This window comes from Ptychodera flava, chromosome 19, assembly GCF_041260155.1.
Source record: "Ptychodera flava strain L36383 chromosome 19, AS_Pfla_20210202, whole genome shotgun sequence".
NCBI classification, from domain to species: Eukaryota; Metazoa; Hemichordata; class Enteropneusta; family Ptychoderidae; genus Ptychodera; species Ptychodera flava.
In genome coordinates, this window is record NC_091946.1 from 9,452,778 (window position 1) to 9,469,629 (window position 16,852).

General features: G+C 38.4%; 1 protein-coding gene across 1 annotated transcript in view; it reads left to right on the forward strand.

Moving 5' to 3' along the window:
* Positions 1–1,695: 1,695 nt before the first annotated feature.
* The window catches only part of LOC139118506 (endoglucanase E-4-like), a 50,265-nt gene continuing 35,108 nt past the window's right edge, over positions 1,696–16,852 (forward strand). Inside the window, exon 1 of the mRNA XM_070681821.1 lies at positions 1,696–1,777. Coding sequence (XP_070537922.1) covers positions 1,712–1,777 — 66 coding nt within the window. The 5' untranslated portion in view covers positions 1,696–1,711. The remainder of the gene's footprint in view (positions 1,778–16,852) is intronic.

Genomic DNA, 16,852 nt, shown 5'->3' on the forward strand with positions numbered 1-16,852 from the left:
TGGTCCTCAGAAATATATAAAATCATAGATGATATTGATTTGCATGAAAATGTACTTTTTGACTTGAATATTAATGTAATTAAGGAGAAAATCTTGCGGAAAACCTGTGAAATGGTTGGAGAATATTCACCATAACCGAAACTACGAACTTATGTTAAATTTAAATCCAATTACAAAGTCGTAAAATATGTAACGCTTAACTTAAGTCGAAGTCCGCGGTCTTTAATTGCTCAGTTGCGTATGGGTATCCTACCACTTCGTATTGAAACAGGTAGATTTAGACGTGAACTACTAAATGATCGACTTTGTAGATTTTGTAACGTGAATGTTATTGAGGATGAAAGTCATTTTCTCTTTGATTGTCACCAATATGATGAAATACGTCAACAACATCTTGGCCAAATATTGACGACTATTCAAGTGATGCAAAATGAAAAGAAGCTGGAATATCTTTTTTCTGGTCCAGTAAGACAGCTTGCAAATTTTGTTGAAAAGGCGTTTTATAGAAGGAAGGAGATTTTGTATGTTTAATTTGGATACGATTCACTTGTATAGATCAACTATCAATTTCTCACTTTCTGTTATTGTACTTGTTAAGATGTAAATGGTGACTTATAAGTCCATTGTAAGTCCATAGGGCTGGGCACCCTGAGAGTTGCAGGTCACAATAATAAATAAATACTACTACTACTGTAACGCCTTAAATCCATTGTATGACTTTGAGCGAGCGACGATTTGTCGACAACTACAAGTTACGAAAAGTCAGTCGTAACACTACTACATCGTCCTGCTCTCACGGGGCCATTACCTACCGCTAACTACCTCGGGGAGCATCCAGCTGCCCGGACAAGATACCTTGTCAAGCGAAGATGCCCATTGGTTTATATAAAATGGCACAGTCAAGAGAAACTAAATAAGTGAAATGTCAGAAGAAAATAAAGAGCAATAAAACAGATAAACAATTCGTGGCATGTTGAGTACAGTGGTCTCTTTCGACAGAACTATTAAATAGTCATCTATCCTCGCATTGAAGAGCTCCGAAGGACAATATTTGTTGTATGTTCGCCTCATGTGTATTCAATTCGCGTATCGTTATCAGGTTGTTTTCAAAACAAATCTGACACTTGGCCTCCAGCAATGTAGAGGCGAGACGCTTGGTGTGGGAACATTTGGTCGATCAAATGCAAAGCCGTAGAGTTTATGGCCGATGCACGCTCCGTTTTGGCAGTAAACCCCCCATGAACACCGTCAATCTCGGTGTCATTGACATTTCAGATCGGCTTCAAAAACTTTTTTTTAACGATTACTTACTTTTTTGCAGTATATTGAATGAAACGCTGAATCACGGTTTGGACAATTAAAGGCGGAGAGGTCACACTGTGTGACTATATGTAGAGACAGCTGAGGGCTTTTACGTTCAGCGACTGTTCAACAATCTTAAAATATCAGAGGTCGGGTACTCTTCAGAAAACAAAATAACACCCAGTTTTGCATTTAAATTGTGCCGGTGCTATGGAAATGAGAACAAGAAATAAATATTTATATGCCATCGTCCAATTACTTTCGCACTCACAAAACACGTGACTGTCATCGTTGAACTGTCGACGAATCAGCTTACACTTTGTTTTAAAGTCCTCATGCATATACGGGCAGAACAGCATGCCTTACATTATTCGGAATTTGGCAGCAGAGACATCAAGCACACTTCATAATGAGTCGCCTACAGATCGTCGCAGTTTTCTTGGCTGTCGTCGGACTGGCTTTTGCCGAAACGCAGGTATGTTGTGACTTTTTGGCATTGCTGCGTCGAGAGGAGCGTGTGACGTGTACAGAACATGCATCGGGGGAGACACAATTTCTATTTGTGTTTTGTGGCAAGTGTGATGTTTTTTGAAGAGGGTGGGTGTGGCGTTTGCTTGGAGATTTTCCGAGCTTTTAATCCGAGGTATTTCTCGAAAAGCTCGTTTTATCGTGTAATGTTGTGTGTAAAGCAGGTTGAGGTGTATAGAGTAGTTGTTAAACAGGCGTGTAAACTATGTAAACTTGACGGATGCAAGGGACATGTATTTCCCGAAATGGAGCATAGCTCTGTGACTCTTTCACTCGCACAGTTTCCCAGGGAGGTATATTACTCTGCACCGATGGTTGTCAAGGTTACGGCGATAAAACTCTTGGGATTGTTCGGCACCAATTGTGTTGTCCAGCCACGAGAAAAGTTTTGTCACGCTCGATCAACCTTCAAAGAACTAGATTTTAGGGAGCGGAATGTTATTGTGCAATGAGAATCCGTGGCACAATTCGGCCAATCAATAAACCAATTTGCATTTTCAAAAAAGAAAATCGAAATGGAGCTAATTTTCAATTTTCAAATGGTTTTGTCATCTTGATTATTAACTTTTAGGCCTATTTCTAAATTTAAAATCTTTGGGCTGAGATTGAAATATAGGAAACAGGTGTATACTGCTGTGAGGATGGCACTTTACGGCCATTCAAATTTCCCTCTGACAAACTCTATTTCCCACAATTCGTATTTCCGTTTTTTCAATTTCCAATATACCAAATGTCCGATTTTCCCATTTCATTTGGGGCGTGGAAGCTGATAGTATCTATCTTTGGCCTAGGAATGCATCAAATTGTGACACTTATTTGCGCGGGTAACTCGTTCAATGGCTCGAGTAACGAACATACAAGGAACAATAGTTTTGCGGCCGCCGGAAAGGAAAGTCTGATATAATCAGTTTGACCTGACCTGCTGAAGTTTTGCGCGCTTCCCGTCAACGTCGCAAACTGGAACATTGTGTAAAATTGTGACAGTCATCAGCCCAATCAGAGCGCGGCATCCACATTTAATTTTATCTGATCAATTTATTCAGCTGTCAATCTTTGTACGCAATGATGTTCTCCTCATATCCAGATATCATAGTTTTAATCCGTATGCCGGCCCACTTTATAAATTGCACCCGTTCCGACCCGATCCAAATCTTGACCTTGAAGGCGTTTGATATCATGTTTGAGACATCATCGTCTAACAGTTCGTTCAGAGATACCACTTGCCCTGGGCAAAACATTTTGGAGATGAACACCTATTTCGCGGTGACTTCTTCCTTTATCACCCATTTCTTGAATTTGCTTCGGCTGAACGCGCACCCGCACTCTACCAACCAAAGAACAGCTTTTTTTCTTGTCTTCCAGTATGTGAGACGATGTTAGGGATTGGCCAGTTCGTTCAGCCTCGCGCGCTCTGTATGTAGCCTACGTGTGTAGTATAGTACTAGTACACACACTCCAGAGTTTGCAGAAGCCGTCTGAGATAGCGTTCTACATTTGCACTTTAAATCGGAAGAAAAAATGTTGACATTGCACTAAAGCGGTCACTACTCTGACAATTTGTAGCTGTGGAAACGCAGCTATTGTTGGCGGGGTATAGCGTGCGCCGCTATGCGGGTCATCAAAAGGCGGGGTTGACCTTTGATGACCTTTTGATGACCTGCATAGCCACGCCTCCTACCCCGTCAACAGATAGCTGCACAGCTAGACAATTTGATGTCCCAGTGAAGAATGTAAGATGTATAATAATAAGATTATCACGAAAATACCGCAAAGGATGCACTATGACATCGGCGCCGTGCATCACCCTCCGCTTCGCGTCGAGCGTTACGCTGCGCCAATGTCCTCGTGAATCCTTTCGGTATTTTCGTAATAACCTCATATTAGTAAAGTTACACGCCCGAAAGGCGCGCCGAAAAATGAAACTGAATGATGAAATCGATGGCTAGCACGATGCATACTAGGCAAGTATGAGCCCGTGTCGAAATTTAAAAACACACTGACCCCCAATTGAGCATTTCAAAATAGGTGACCCCATCACCAAAGTGAAAAACAGGGTGACCCCCATGAATCCACCGGCCTCCAAGGCCGAAGAAACTGCAGACCAGTCCCTCATTCCCGTTAATTTTTAAAAGTATCTTGTGCCAATTATCGTAACCAAGCCCAGCCCCAGTACATTTGATCACACTAAGATAAATGTTACACCTTAATTCGAATTCGATACAGTTATTTCCGCCATAGTATGAAAAGATACTGAGCCACGCCCCAAATGAAATGGGAAAATCGGACATTTGGTATATTGGAAATTGAAAAAACGGAAATACGAATTGTGGGAAGAGTTTGTCGGAGGGAAATTTGAATGGCCGTAAAGTACCATCCTCACAGCAGTATACACTGTTTCCTATATTTCAATCTCAGCCCAAAGATTTTAAATTTAGAAATAGGCCTAAAAGTTAATAATTAAGATGATAAAACAATTCGAAAATTGAAAATTAGCTCCATTTCGATTTTCTTTTTTGAAAATGCAAATTGGTTTATTGGTTGGCCGAATTGTGCCACGGATTAATCAGCTATTACTAGTTTTATGTAGTAATAAAAAGGCATTCACAAGCTTCCTTAAGCTTTTTGTTAGGGTGATACATACGTTGTGCAAAATGCCTGAAATCGTAATCGACCTTTACAGATACAGCGCGTTGTTCAGAAGCGCACTGCAGACGACGTGTAAGCTGAGGTAGCTAGCACTTGAGTTTTTATGAATTGTAGTCATGATAATATCATTTAAAGCTACTCAAGTTGGCAAAGATTTAAAGTTCGTCGTTTTGTTTGCTATACATTAGTGATTGAATTTAGAGATATTGGACAGTCCCTATGGGTAGTTTTCACTCGATTCAAAAAAACATAGTACGGTAGAGCCATGGTGTAGCTCCATTGCGCACAAAAACACATTTTGCTAGGTCGGACAAGAATACTTTGAATTTGTTGAAAATTCCATATATCTGCTCTCGAGTAAATGACGTCATGCAGCAATGATCTGACAGACACCTTTGTGACATCTTTTCAAAATTCGAATTGCATGTTGAATTCGTCAAACCTAAGTCTTCCGATTCGTCAAGGTAGAATGCACCTCTGGGACTGATGCTCAGACACAATTTTTCACAATTCGTTTTATAATCTACCACTTGTGCTGGATTATTTTACAACTTTCAGTGAGAAAGATTTTCATCGTCTTTAATTTTTGAAAACCGCAAATTATATTTCTACCCATACAGTATACAAAGGGATGGCGGCCATTCTGACTTTCAAGTTACAATATCGATAAACTTATCTCTAGTACCAATCTTTGCCTGGTTAATCCTGATATTTATTCTTGATTCGGAAACAAAAAGTTTAAAGTTTCATCCAGGAAAGTTTGAGCAAAAGTTTACTTCAAATTCGAGACGCGCACTTCTTTATGAAAAGCGAAAGCTGTGTTTGAAATATCCTCCTTCATTGCAGCCTCTCAGCGATTTGCTTAAATAGAGACAAACTTATATACATTCTGGTGACGTAACTTGCCATTGTAGTATTTTCCTATCACGATCTTTAGTTGAAAAGATAATTAACCTGTAGGCGAGAATAAAAGTAGGTTGACACATGTGCAATTTTATCACAGGCTTTAAATTGTATTGTATGTTGATAGCGAGAAGGAATAATTCGTAGGAGGGATTTATGGTGGTCTCTGCGAGGAGAATGAACACATCTTTGTGAACTTTACTTCTCAAGGCTACTATCACATAGAGCTGGTGTACGACATTAGTTAATAGAAGGAAGTCTGAAGGGCGTGCTTAGCTTAGGCACAATCATGTGTGTTTGGCCTGACTTAGAGAACCCTTGTTGAATAGCTAGGTAGCAGTCTTTCAGTAACGTAAAATGGGAGGGGCGGCTTGAACATGGAGGTTGTCATTGAATTCGCAGCGGAGGGGCGGAAGTCGTCTTTTGTACTAGTGTGGTGAGAGTAGTGGACAACAGACACTTGTGAAATTTATTAGAAGACATGGCAGTTTACTATGACCTCCTGTTCCGTGTCTGCGCTTTATTCAGCGAACTGCTGGCGTTGGAATGCAGAGGATAGCAATCGATATAAAATTGACAGAGCCTTACCGGCTTTTAATATCCACCTGTAGGGCCACACATACACCCGGTGAAGTTTTGAACAGATAGGCAATCGTCATTACCTTGCAACACGTCAGAATTAAGGTAGGTGGTCGTCGGAACTCTTCTCAGAGGTTGCCAGGGACCCCTACGGCCGATGTAAATACTGTTTCTATGGTACGTTGGCGATTGATGGAAGTTAAAACATGCTTGTTGATAATTAATATCGTGAAATTTATATGTTGCAGCTACGTTGAAGTGATTCATGTAGATATCATGCATGATCGAGAGTCTATGATGAAATACATTATTTATAAACGGGAAAGTCGCACACGCACAGTTCCGATGCGAACACCACAAAACAATTAATATTTACATGCTGATGTCAAAAGGGGTGCCCTTTAACATCAGCATGTAATATTAATTGTTTTGTGGTGTTCACATCGGTAGTTTGATCTTCTGAGCTCAAAAAAATAAAACAAAATTAACCAAGGCGCAAATTATTAAAATAAACCTGCCTCACAGCATCAATTTTTGAGAAAAATACGATAAAAAGACACAGATTGTGTATACATAAAGTGCGCCTGTGCCCCGATAAAGGATAATTCGAGACATTTCCTTGAAGTTAAACTTGTTCTCATTTCCAAAAGTTTGAATTGCTTGTTTCGATATTTCCATTCTGCTATACCGGTTTGAGTAATGACTCATAGTAACCTCTTGAAGGAGCAGGGATGTATTTACACAGTATGGATAATACTGAACAATCTTGTTTCTGGAGTGCAAATTTAGAGTAAGCAAAATTTGAGAAACCAGGGTTTAGACCGTTGAGATAGGGCACTCGTCTGTAGTAAATGGAAACATGGATCTGGACAACACCAAGCTACCAAGTAGTTTTATTTGTCGCCAATTCTTATCTGTCTTGCAGAAAACTAATATTTTAAGTTTGGGAAGATACACAACATAACGGGAGGTCAGTTCAAACAACAGGGCACCATTTCTTTGTCATATGCTTGCTGAGTAGTTCCCATTTTATGTACCGATGCAAGCTGCCTAAATTGTTGAATTCTTGTTAATTAGTCATAATGTAAAGACCCACAATACAGTTGTCAACAATCACAGATATGATAAGTTTATATTATCTTATGTTTATATCCCGAATTACTTTGCGATGCAAAACGTCAGTGAAAGAAACAAGCAAATAAATAGAACAAAAAGTTTTAAAATCAAAAAGTTACTTCATTTACTGGCCACGATTATACCCTTCAGATGCAGCTATAGGAAGGACACATTGTACTTTAATATCTCTCTCCCCTCCCCTCTTGGCCAAAGAATCATAGTATATCTGATGCAGACTAAAAATAATAATGTGATTCAGAAAGTAACTTTTGATGGATTTTTTTTCTTTTACCTAAGTGCGCCAAGTTTTCGAGCACGCTCATCTTGTTTAGATACACAATGTGCTAAGCTGCGTTTTTAGACTTATGCAAAGCTCGCATTTCTCTCTCTGTGCGAGGGGACCATTTCGCGTCCGCCATTGTGAATCTCGTTCGATAGCCAGTAACACTGCCCTGCTCCGCAGAGCTAGGTCTAGAATGGGATGTGGAGTTGTGAAATGGAATTCGGAATAGAATGTGGAGTTGTGAAATGAAATTCAGAATCGAATGTGGACTTGTCAAATGAAATTCAGAATAGCATACAGAGTTGTGGAATAGAAAACGGAATAGCATACAGAGTTGTGGAATAGAAAACGGAATAGCATACAGAGTTGTGGAATAGAATACGGAGTAGTGGAATAGCATGTGGAGTAGTGGAATAGAAAACGGAGTTGCATGTCAAGTTGTAAAATCAAAGTAGTAATTTTGGCATGGATTGGACACCATACCTTGATCTCGACATCGTGACGGAGGCTCTCCAGTATGTTTGTCAACTGTACCTTTCAAGCACACCGTTTACGTCGTTTTCTCGTTTGCCGAAATAAATAGCTCTTCTCAAGAAGCCATCGAAATTTAAATTTATTAACACAATTATTAATGAGATTCAAACATTTGAATAACATTGTTGAACTCTAATGATATCGTTTGCAATTAATGGTGTACTACTAGCGAAATAATAATGATCGTATTGAGCAGCTCATACCATCCAGCTCTCTGATCATGCTGGTGTCGATGCATGGATATTCCGTTTCCTTATGTCTGGCACTTCACCGTGTCGGCTTTTTGAATGGCATGATATTGAAAAGTGATGTTTCAAGTTCGATATAGACGGTAGGGATGCAATTCCATTTCATTTCCTTCGAAAATACATCATTTTTTATTTCAAATTGAACGGTGAAAGTACTGCTCATTTCTTTGTGTTCAACGTCCGTGTTCAGTGCAGTACAGTTTGGAGTGAATGTGTATACAGTATACAGAGTCAGGCCGATCATGCCGGACGACGAACACTGGCTTCAAACGTAGTTTAAATTTCCTTTTTGATTTGTTTACTACAACTACAAATTCACAGGCATTGCCAAAACTATAAAATAATAGCCATAATGTACCCCCTCCCGGCCCATAATGGACTCAAGCAAACTTTGCACGCCGTAATGTACTCGACTTTGCCTTGCCGAGTACATTATGTCGTGCAAAGTTTGCTTTCGTCCATTATGGACCAGGAGGGTGTACATTATTGCTTAAATACAAGCATTCATCTTGCTTTGACTCATAAAACGCAGAGAATCGGAGAGATGAAAATATGTATAATTGGAATGACAAACCCGATTGTCATAGATAAATCTTTCAGTCGGCAATTATGGTGTAGCTGTTGTTGTTACCAGCGGACAAAGAATTTAAATGCCGCGTCATGCATGTGAAAAACAAGAAGGGGTAGGGTGAGTGCCTGGGACAAGGCTGTTAAGTTAGGGGCAGTGGATAATTTACACATGTGCGTGACAAATATAAGGAAGACGGATCGAGTAGAAGACCAATTTCTACTTGGATGTTCGCGCGCAAAATCCCACTGAATAAACGCCACCAACAGTCAAAGCCTGGGAAACAACCTACTTACATGAAGCCAAATCAACATTAGCGGATTTTGCTTTTAGGGTTTCGAGACCACGTGTCCGAAACCCTCTAGTAATCGTTGTTTTTTTTATTAGGATTCGAGACCACGGGTCCGAAACCTGCTAGTAATCGTTCTGTTTTTTATTAGGTTTCGACACCATAGATGCGTAACTCTCTTGGAATCATTCCGGGTTTTTTTATTATTATTAGGGTTTAAACACCACAGGTCCGAAACCCTCTTGTAATCGTTCCAGATTTTATTATTATTATTATTATTATTATTATTATTATTATTATTATTATTATTATTATTACAAGTTTGGGGGCTATAAGTATTATATAGAAATATAATAACAGTTCATTGAAGCTATGGGAATTCTGAAAAAGAGGTGTTGTTTATTTTAATTTTGTCAATAGGGGCTACTTCTAATTGTCATACGTATATTCTCTCCGCCCCAGTTAGGTGTTCCTTTTGAAATCACTACCCTTATGAATATTCATATACTTGCAAAAACCGACAGTTGCTGTATCTGGCAGCGCATGCTCACAGGAGCTGAGCTGCACAGCGTAGCCTTCGAATGCAGGCCCATCATGGCAGTTGTGGGCGTGCACATAACAAGGCACAGCGACTGTGGAGAGTCTATGCCAGTGTAATGGCCTTGTAAACGTATCTTCACCATGGCATTTGTAGTTGTGGCGAAAACCATAAACCCTCTCCCTATGCTGACGTTGTGGTTTTATTTTGTTCATGTGCATTAAATGTAAGCAATCAAGAAAGTTTTGGGATGGAAATAGAGCAAAGGCATGAGTTTCCGCGAGATCTGTGCTACAAATATAACTTTACGCATGCACACTCTTTTGCCAGTGCAGTCTGCCAATATGAGCATGCGCAATTGAGTGAACGTGCGCGTGAATGTGTAGTCTGTACACTACGTCTCGTGCTATAATCATGTCGTTCAGCTTTGCATGTTGACAGAAACTGGAATTACTGCAGAGAATACTTTTCAGGACATCACATGTGAGTCTCTAAGGTAACAAGTAGGACATTTAGGAAATCCTTCAGAAAGTTCACGCCGCCTGTAGCCATTTTGTAGAGTATAAGCTTATACGTTTCTGGAGCATATGCTACAGTATTTCTACTGTACAGGGTACATATTGCCGGATAATATGCGATGGAATTTTGCGTTTCACGTCGTTCATTCATTCAGATGGAAATGCCGGCTTTTTCCAAACTTTGAAAAAAAACAGGATGACAGACTTTGGAATGCTAATTCTTGTATAACAATGATGTAATTTAATGAGAAGACATTTGTATTCGAGCACAGCGACAGTTTTTTATTCGAGAACTCTCATCATGGCGAATTCACTGAAACAGTGAGTATTCAACAACTTTTTCCTATGTCCATGTAGCACTTGTGCTAAAATAAGCGAATCCACAGGCCTTTGCAAACAATTAATGCATTTTTTTCACCAAGCTGAAAGGTTGAAAGATGCGTCCGTCACTTTGGGACGAGCTAGATAAATACAGTCAAACCTAGCTGGGCATAGAAATTTGCCATAGTATGATTTTGTTCTGGAGACGACCGGCCGTCCGGTGTATCTTTGCAACAAAGTTTCAATATCTGAACTGACGTACTTGAATGACATACACAGGAAACGATGGCCAATAAAAACGCATTCTCGTTGCATTTTGATAATAATGTATCAATCACAATGACATGGAAATTATGCCTCCTCCCAACAGAAGGGCCATGGTCCATTTTTAGCCCTGCTACAGAATGTCTTTGTGCCAAAAAGGCCACATTGTTTCCGTGTTGTCATGGCGACTTTTAAAATTTGTATACAATTCTGAGAGTGAAACGGGTTGTTTATAGGTCACAATACTTTTGAGTCCTACTGTCGTCAATTATACCTGTTTCCTTGGGTATTAAAGGTGTGCAAGTATACACATCAAAAGACCAGAAAATTCACTTTATAGGCAGAATATTGTCAAATAGCCTTTTCTTGTCTGGTTAACGGGAAAAGATACCCCTAATCTATAATATGCATGGGCTACCAACCACTGTCACTGGGCGGGCGCGGGATACCAACTTCAGAAAATGGTAGCCCAAGTGGACTACCAGGGAAAAAGTAAATTTCGAGCCCTGGGCAGTATTAAACATGAAACATTTAACTTGTAATATTTCCCCCTTGTCTTGGCCTGCTGGTTAAAAAAAATTTAAAGGTATACAGGGACCACGTTCAAATTTAGCCATTGCTACCATGGAAAGGGGGCTAGCAAATCATAGAGTTTATGGGGTCACGCCAGGTCACACAAAAAGTGATGCACCACTACATGGCCATAGTTTTACTTTAGTTAAACAATCAGAAATAATTTGTCTTCATTATTCTTCCTGGAATGAGGCAAAGAAATCAAAATAAATTATTATAAAATGACCATTAATACGTCGTGAATTATAAATCCATAAAATAAATAAGTACCTGTGAATTATATTTTAAATAAAACAAAACACTGTATGTTACTGTTACTGCTTGTGATAAATAATGGTACATTGGGTGATAAGGGGAATTGAGTTCATAAAATTAATTTGAGATACTAGTAGTATTAATTTTAGCACATAAAATTAATTTTAAGGCATAAAATTAATTCGGTGAATGCATAAAAGGTTAGTACTATACTATATAACACTTATTTAGGATGACTGCATGAAACAAAATTACAAATGCTTGAAAAAATTTCTGGTCTATATCAAATTAATTCAAACACACTAAAATTAACGAACCGTGTGCAAGCACGTCGTCCTCCGGGTCAGACGAGAAACCTACGCAGTACCAAGCCCCGACCTATTCTAGTGAAACTGATGCACCGTCCAGTCAAATATAAAATCCTGATGTCTGCTCGTTATATTTTAGAAGGGTCTGGTATCCAGATAAAACAAGATCTGTGTCCACAGGACTATGAGAAAAAGAAAACTTTGTTGCCAATAATGAATAAAGCCTATAGCGAAGGAAAACGCGTCAGATTTCAAGATGGTACCGTGTTTATCAACGGCCGAAGATATAACAACCACGGAAGTGACGGACAATACAGAGACGGCTGAAGGTGAAGGCGATAGGTGTTTTCTCAGTGTGTTGTGAGACAGTTTTCGGATTCCTGTGGCTTTGTCTCTACGGACAACCTCGTCTCGTATTATGAAAACTGTATTTCAAAAACCAATGCGCACGGATACTGTGCAGTGCACAGTCGGGACTGTACATGTCAAGATGTCAAGATGGACACGACCCATTCTTTGAGTTTGGAGATAAATTTTGAAAACTGGTAGGGTAAAACATGGAACATTGTTTAATGAGATAATGGGGAAGAGAATCTTTATTTCAACTTTTTATATTTATATGTTTTGAGAGCCCGAAGCCGGTATGCCCACGGTGGGTTTTGCTGTGGCTGTGTTTGTGATGGCCTCGAGTTTGATGGGCTTCTGTGTTTTTGTTTGTCCATTTGTATTTGTTTTTGTGTTTTTGTACTTTGTGTATATTATATATAATGCAGTCAGTGTAAGTTTAATTTTATTTAATTGCTGGAAGGTGGAATATTCGATGTTGTTTTTTTTGTTTGTTTGGTTTTTTTTTTATTAGACAGTATAGATGGCAAACTCCCATGTCAAATTTTTATCATTGAATGTGAGAGGGTTAGGTCTTCCCAGAAAAAGGAAAAACATCTTTCAGTGGATTTCAAAACAAAATTCCAATGTGGTGATGCTACAGGAAACACACTGTACCAGAAATGTAGAACATTTCTGGGCTAATCAAATTAGAGGCACTATGTACTTTGCTAATAGTACGTCCAATAGTAGAGGAGCAGCGTTGGAAACTACGCCTGTCCTCCCGTCCGAGACGGGTAACTTTTCAGTCGGACGGGAGGAAAATTGCACTTCCACGTCCGTGTGTCGGGCTCTCGATAGTAGCCCATACGGCATACCCATTAATCTCATCGATCATGATCAGCTGCTTCTAGATGTTGTTTTAAACGAAATCTAGATGCCAATATGTCGGACTTCGACGCGCTAATATGCTACTGAAACTGTGCAACTGTGTGACGCCGGAATGCAAGCGAGACATGTAAACACGGGTAAACAGGAAGTCGCTCATACTAGTAAATCGCACACTAAGCGAGATTTGCGCGATATTAGCCAGTGCTATAAATATAAAGATATAAAGGAAAGATGTAAAGGATATAAAGGAAAATGAGGGCAACTCCACACATCGGCTCTACCAAGATTGTTTAGTATTACGACAAGGTGAATAAAAGGATCATTGCATTTATTTTGTGTGGAATACATGGCGAGACACCGGTGAATCGATAGTGCCTTGACCATAGTCATGTAATTTGGGTCCCCGGTAAACCGGTTTGTTGATTGAGTGATTCGTCTTAACGGTGTTTCGGAACCAAAATTTGGGTTCCTTCATCAGTCGCTCTCTTGTTTTGTATCCCATCCGTTTGGTTGTGTGATGAAGTCATCTACGTCCTCCAGGAGGAGAAGCCAGATTCGTTATTGAGAGAGTTAGCCACTATTGACTGACTCTATAGTGAGCGATCCGGTGTGTGGTGTCATATTATATCTAACATGACCCAGCATCGACCGGAGTTTCTGGACGCTTATAAGGATTTTTGTTTTAGGGCATATTTTGAGCGTTGCTAGTGCTCGTTATGTTAACAGTAAATGTTGTCCTAATCTGTCAACGATTAGTTTGTTTTAGGCATTTAAATCTATTATCCGAACTTTTAGTTTTATGTCAATTTTTCGTGGACTTTGTAATAGATTTCGGGTCGATATTGGTGCTTGCTTTCCGGTGTTTGAAAAGCATGTTGTGAAGGGCTGCTTAGAGAAATAAATCTTGTTTCTCTGTGTTTAGCCATTCCCAAGTTTCATGGTTTCGCTAACTATATTTGCTGTAAACGGCCTTTGAAATCGGTTTGGTCTGAGGAGAGTATTGGTTTATTTAATTCATGCCGCCAACTTTGATTACTTATATGGTAGCTCTCTCAGTTTTTGATTTCTTTGCCAGATGATGTTTTCTGTATTGCTCAGCAATCCTTTCAGTTTGGTTAATTGTAGTACCAATTCGATGACAGATTGCATCTTGGTTTTATGCGATAAAGTGGCATAAAATGGAGACATATTAAAAAAAATGTTTCCCCGTTGTTAAAACCGCTATCGTGAGCCTTTTTAACTGTTTGAGCGATATGGGCAAAGTGTGTTTGAATTAACTAATTAATTAATCAGAGTGTTATCAGCATTGTTATTGTAGAAATTTTGTATTCAAGCCCGGATTAGAATTCATTTCAAACAGTGGAATGTTGAAAATAAAGTTGTTTACAGTTTGAAGTACATAATGCTTTTGTGTTTTTGAATGAATGGATTTGTCAAAAATTCAGGACAGGCAACTTTCTGGCAGGACAGGCAAGTTTTGAAAGTTACCAGTCCTGATGTCTGGCAAAAAATTTGGCCAGTTTCCAACACTGAGAGGAGTCATTACAATATTGTGTAATATAGATGCTAACACTCACAAAGTTCTTTCTGATAATTAATGGGAGATATTTGATTTTAGATTTACATTTGAAAGGTAAACATTTTATGATCGTCAATTCTTATGCCCTACAAATGAAAAACACCATAGAATTTTTTTTAAAAATCTTCTTTCTGACATTTCAAAAAACATTTTAGATCCTGAAGTTTCAATAATTTAGGGTGGTGACCATAATTTTGTTTTAGATGTTAATAAGGATAGGTTTGGTGGTAATCCAAAAGTGTGGAGGCATTCTTTAAATATGATGTTGGAAAGTATGGAATCTTTAGATTTCTGTGATGTATGGAGGATACTCCATCCTGATGACTCTGCCTTACTTGGAAACGTTTTAACCCCTCTCTTGTTCAGAGCAGGATTGATTATTTTTTTACTTCAATTCTCTACTGAACAGTATTAGTGAAACAAGTATCATTCCTTGTGTTTTGTCAGACCGCTGTGCAATTTTATTATCAGTGAGTTTCGAAGATACTGCAAGAGGTCCTGCCTATTGGAACTTTAAGACAAGTTTATTTTATGATGTAAAATATAACGATTTAATTTATAATTCTTTTCCAGATTGGGTTTCTGAGGGCTCTTCTTTACCTGATCCATCTAATCTTTGGGATTGGATTAAGTATAAGATAAAGCAAGTTACAATCCAGTACAGTAGAAAAAAAGTAGGAACCGCAAAAATAAGATTTTAGAGCTAGAAAAAAGATTCATACTCTGGAGAATAATTTGGCAACTTTCCTGCCCCAGATGTTATTAACCAGTTTGAGAAGTGTAAGCAAGCGCTTCAGTCAGAATATGATTATGTACTGAAGGTGCCATCATTCGGTCTACAGCAAATTGGACAGAGTATGGGGAGAAAAATTCAAAGTATTTTTTCCAGTTAGAAAAAGCTAATGCGGCAAGGTCACATATTTATTTTTTATTAAAAGCAGATGGTAATATGGTATCCTCACCAAAAGGTATTAATTCAGCGATTAAGTCCTTTTACCAGTCTCTGTATTCTTCTTCTCTCGAAAGTATACAAGTAGATGATCATTTGCAATATTTACACAATAGTTTCTTAGATAATTCAAATATCCCAAAATTAGATGGTGAAAAGGCTGCACTTTGTGAAGGGTGATTATTATGAATGAAGCTTATGAAGCTGTTAAGTCTTTCCAATCAAATAAGACACCAGGAAATGATGGGTTGCCAGTTTATTTTTATAGCATTTTTGGCCCCTTAGTAGTGACCAAGTTCTTAATTCATTAAATTATGCTTGTGAGTCTGGTCAGTTTTCTATATCTCAAAGACAAGGTGTCATAACTTTGTTGGAAAAGCCAGGTAAAGATCATAAGTATAGTCAAAATAGGAGACTTATTCTTTGCTAAATTCAGATTATAAAATTGCTAAAAAGTGTTTAGCTAGAAGGTTGGAAAAAGTTCTGCCTTTGATTATAAATGAAACTCAAACTGCTTTTGTTAAAAATAGGTCTATTGGTGATACAGTTAAGTTGGTTGAAGGCATTTTAGATTAAAAGATGAAAATGATATCCCAGGTATTCTATTTACTATTGATTTTGGAAAAGCATTTCATAAGCTTGAATTGAGTTTTTTGTTATCAGCCCTCGAAGCCTTTAATTTTGGTCCCACCTTTATTCAATGGATATAATCCTTATAATGTAATATTTGAAGCTGTGTAATGAATAATGGCATTAGTACTGGATATTTTAATCTCTAGAGGGGTTACAAGTTGATCCAATCTCACCTTTGTTATTTATCTTTGCATTGGACGTTTTACTTGTTTCTATGAGAACAAATCAGGATATAAATGGAATAATGTGTGATGAGATTGAGTTGAAAAATGCCTCATATGCCGACGATTTAACATGTTTTCTAAAGGATGTCTTGTCTATGGAATATTTATTTGGGCTTTTAAAACATTTTCAAATGATTTCTGGTTTAACAGTAAATAAGAATAAATGTGGGGCTATATGGCTTGGAAGGCTTAAGAATAATACTTCCAAACCATCGGGGTTGAAATGGCCTGATGGTCCAATTAAGATTGTTGGTATTTATCTTTCCCATGATAAAAAAATGCTGTACGTCTGAATAGGCTAGACCGATTGAAAGCTTAAATAACTCTCTTAATTTTGGAAGATGAGAGGACTTTCACTTTTTAGGGAAAGTACAGATCATTAAAACTTTAGGTATTTCACGTTTTCTATATGTTCTTAATTTGTCCGAGCCACATACTGATCACTTAAAGCAGGTTAATAAGTGACTTTTCTCCTTTTT